The 4587-nt window shown below is 44.2% G+C and overlaps 1 protein-coding gene across 1 annotated transcript in view; it reads right to left on the reverse strand.

The window, feature by feature from the left end:
- Clic4 (chloride intracellular channel 4) overlaps positions 1–4587 on the reverse strand; it is a 63282-nt gene that overhangs the window by 11679 nt on the left and 47016 nt on the right. The window contains exon 3 of the mRNA XM_031379043.1: positions 2868–2993. Within this exon, the coding sequence (XP_031234903.1) occupies positions 2868–2993 (126 nt within the window). The remainder of the gene's footprint in view (positions 1–2867; positions 2994–4587) is intronic.

The raw sequence follows: 4587 nt of genomic DNA on the forward strand, positions 1-4587 counted from the left end.
AAAAAAAAAAAAAAATTTAAAATTTTAAAGCTTTTGGATAAGTAGTTCCTTTATTTAAAAAAAAAAACTAAATTAATAACAACAACAGCAGCAACAACGAATATCCTCCCCAGACCAAGAGAAAGCCCTTATACCTTGTAGTTTCTCACGGAAAAGTCGTGTGCAGCCCCACACTGCTCACAGCGCCAACTGCAGCCTCGCACACGCTGGCCTACCTGCTAGCACAATTCTGCTGCACGCCTCCCCCCCCCCAACCCCTCACACACACACACTCCCCTTACCTTATGGGAAGCACTGGTTAGGCCTAGAGTGAACCACAGATATATGGCCTAGGCTATATTAGACCTTGTTTTTTTGTTGTTGTTTTTTGTTTTTGTTTTTTTTTTGAGACAGGGTTTCTCTGTATAACCCTGGCTGTCCTGGAACTCACGCTGTAGACCAGGCTGGCCTCGAACTCAGAAATCCAGCTGCCTCTGCCTCCCAAGTGCTGGGATTAAAGGAGTGTGCCACCACTGCCCGGCCAGACCTTGTTTTTTTAAGGAAAGATGAACAACAACAAAAAATAACAAGCCTGCCTACATAAAACTTTACTCAAACTCTTCAGGCTATATAAAGAAAAGAGAAAACATCCCTGGAAAGAAGAAGGTGGCACAGTATGAACACTGGATCAGAGAGATGCTTGTGTTTAAATTGAAAGGAAAAAACATCTCCAGTTAGAGCAGCTTTATAAACATGTCCAAATACAATGGAGATGAAATAGATGTGAGAGTGAGAGTGAGTGTGTGTGTGTGTGTGTGTGTGTGTGTGTAATTAATTACAGGGTGTGGAGGCACATTCCTTTAACTGTGGAGGCAGGCAGATCTCTGAGTTCAAGGCCAGCCTGGACAAGGCAACATTGAGAGGCCCTGTCTCGATAAACACATAAATAAGTAAAAAGAAAAGGGAGAGTAAAAATGCTTTTTTCCAGGGTGCAATTCAATACGCTGCACACCAAGAAACCAGCATGCTTTGCTTCGAGCTAGATCTTTCCCAGTATCTACTCTGAAGAGTAGAAGAGCACACAGAAAAGGTCCGCTTGGCCAAAGTGGATGGATACACCACTCTATCCACTGATTTTAAAAACAAAGTATATTACAGTTGCAGAAGACACATAACGAGTATTTCTAGAGGCTTCTGTGACACAACAGTCCTGAGACAGTTCCAGTGTCTGACCCATGCTCTTGGTTGGGTGTATAATGCCCCTATCTGTTGGGCAGAGAGAGACCTTGGCTGCAATTTACTGTATCTAAATGAGCCTCATGGGCGTGGAGAGGGAATCAGGATAGCCTTTATGTGTTATTCTGCAGATACTTTTCAGGAAACCCAGGATTATTGGAAAGCAGTGACAAGAGAAACTTGAGACCCTTATAAAGAAAAGCTAGCTAGTAGGCTCTTAGCATTTAGAGCACGATTAAGAGGATGCAATTTCAGGTTTAGCACAACATTGCTAACCCAGGGCCAGTTCTCTTCACATTACACACAGCCCATGTAATGGGCTAGTTACAGACAGCTGGACAGCTTCTAGCATCCTACAGGTCCTCAAAAGAAACACCACTTAGTCAATACAGTTTCTTGCCCTAAAAGCCCATCATTCCTCCATTCACCGCTGCAATTCACCAGATGGCTTCAAAATACATAAGTAAAACTTAGTTTCAGTGTTGTCTCCTCTCTAAACAAACATTTCCTCCAGCTACTTCTGTCTCTCCAGCTGTATCTGACTCTGCTTCCATTTTGTTTGATGAGACACGGTCTCCCTGGCTGGCCTCGAATACAGTATGCAGACCAGGCTGATCTTGAACTTGGAGAGATCTGCTTCGCCTCTGCCTCCTGAGTGCTAGAGTTAAGGTGTGGACCATCACTGTCCAGCCACTGCTGTGCTTTCTTGAGAGCCATCTGGGGTGTAGGCATACATGTAGACAAAACATTCAAATACATAAAGAAGGGCTGGCGAGATGGCTAAGCAGCTAAGAGCACTGACTGCTCTTCCAAAAGTCCTGAGTTCAAATCCCAGCAACCACATGGTGGCTCACAAACATCAATAACGGGATCTAACGCCCTCTTCTGGGGTGTCTGAGGACAGCTACCATGTACTTACATATAATAAATACATCTTAAAAAAAAAAAACACACACAGATATAAATAAATACTTCTTTAGTAAAAGAAATACATTTTAAGGTTAATTAAGATGGAAAAACCTAAGAGAAGACTAATAATGCCTTAAAAATGAAAGTCAAATACAAACCTTCAATCTGCAGTTTTAATTACCATTACAGTGCATGTGGGACTTGAACATTTGGGATGACTTAAGGAATCCCAGGCAACTGCTTCAGAAAGCTCCCTTCAAAACTAACCAAGAACCAGGCAGTGGTGGCACACACCTTTAATCCCAGCACTTGGGAGGCAGAGACAGGTGGATTTCTGAGTTCAAGATCAGCCTGGTCTACAGAGTGAGTTCCAGGACAGCCAGGGCTACACAGAGAAACCCTATTTCGAAAAACAAACAACAACAACAACAACAAAACAAAAACAAAAACAAAACAACTAACCAAGAACAAATTGCAGTGGTGGTAACACCTCAGGGTCATCTAGACTTCCCAACTGGAAACCTGTGTTGCTCACCAGTAGCTGGATTAGCCAGATCCCAGCCTTTCGTAGTATGGCTAAGCAGAAAGCCCACACTGACACGGATTAAGCATTCATCTTACAAGCGTGTCCTGGTTATTCCAATAGAGACTGTGAGAATTTAAAGACCCTCAGGAGAAGTGTGTGGAGACACGTAAGGCAAAGCTTCAAGGCGGGCAGTATGTCCACACACTTGGATACTCACTTGGGCGGGCACAAGACTTCTTCAAGAAATTCCTCAATCTTATTGACATCCGTTTTGACTTCGCTGTTGAAGGTTATAAACGGTGGGTGGGTCCCAGGAGCCAAGTTCTGCAGATCTGCAGGCTTCCTGTTAGGCAAAACAGTGGTCAAGATGAGATCACTATTCGCTCTAAAAAGTCAGTATCAAGTTCTCAGTGGCTCTAACTCTTAAAGTCTGTAAGAGTGAGCAAGGCCAGTGTCTGCTCACGGCATATAGGGGCTGCCCGGTACTCCAATAAGCAGCAGACACACACACACACACACACACACACACACACACACACACACACACACACACAGGACATAATATGTTGTAAGACATTAATTTAACTAATTTATCAACCAAAAGATGAATCCTTCACCCTTGGGCTTGGAAAGAAGACCCGCCCAGCGGTTAAGAATGTGTATGGCTTTCAGGGGACCCAAGTTTAGCTCCCAACACCCACAGGGCAACTCACAGGCACCTGTAGGACAGAGGATCTGACTCCCCATTTTAGCCTCCGTTGGTGCCTGCACACACACACACACACACACACACACACACACACACACACAGGCACAGGCACATAGGCACACAGGTATGCATGGATATGCTTAAAAATTAAAGGGGTAAATATATATCTAAAGATAAAAAACAAAGCCCTTCATTTGAATTTCAAATTCAGCCTGGCTGCTTAACAGTGAAGGTAAAAGACTTAGGGCTCAGCCTGCTGCTTCAACCCCAACACTTCCCACCTCCGACCCGCACAGATGAGCCAAAGCGCACAGAAGGACCAAAGCATCTCCGAGCCAGCACTCTTTTCAATTTCCTTTTGCTCTGCTTTGCTTGGGGGTGGGTATAAAACAGAGGAGAAGAGCAAGCTCCTGCAGTTCTCAACTGCATGAAATCCCGTCCCTTTCTTATCCCCACTGCAGGCAGACTGACGAGGAGAGAGATGCCTGGAAGACTGTCTATTCTCCCAATACGTAAAAGATGGTATGAGTGAGGTAAGAAAGAATACAAAATGGATAAAATATTCATGGATATGTATGAAAGACCTATGCTTTTGTAAGGATTTGTCCAAATAGAGTCATCCAAAGATTGAGTAAAGCCAGGAATTCTTTATTCTCAGCAGATCTTGGTTTAAGGCTAGACTGGTCTACATCGTTAGCTCAAAGCCAGTGAAGGGTATAGAGATCCTGTTTCAAAACATTAAGTAGATACAGGCCCAAAGAATTCTGCAAGGGGGAGGAGAGACTGGAGAAAGTCTCAGTGGCTGCTCTTCTGGGCGACTTGGGTTTTAATTCTAGGACCCACAAGGTGGCTAAGAACCAGCTGCCACTCCAGTCTAGGGGGATCCGATGTCCCCTGTAGCCTCTGCACAGACAAAACACCCAATTCATGTAAAATGAAAATAAAATCTATGAAAAAGTAACTGGCAAGAGGCAACCTGGGAGTGGTGGCACACCTGTGATCCCAGCACTCGAGAAGCTGAGGCAGGAGGATCACAGGTTCCATTCCTGGCCCGTGTGGGTAACACTCAAAGACGAAAGGTAGAGCCTGTGAAAGCAGGACTGTCTCAAAAGCAATTAAGAGGTAAAGAACAGGCACGTGAGCACAGAGGATGTCAGATACACAAATACTAAAGACAGTAAAGTGAGCACAGAGGATGTCAGATCACAAATACTAAAGACAGTAAAGT

Source organism: Mastomys coucha, unplaced genomic scaffold, assembly GCF_008632895.1.
Source record: "Mastomys coucha isolate ucsf_1 unplaced genomic scaffold, UCSF_Mcou_1 pScaffold18, whole genome shotgun sequence".
NCBI classification, from domain to species: domain Eukaryota; kingdom Metazoa; phylum Chordata; class Mammalia; order Rodentia; family Muridae; genus Mastomys; species Mastomys coucha.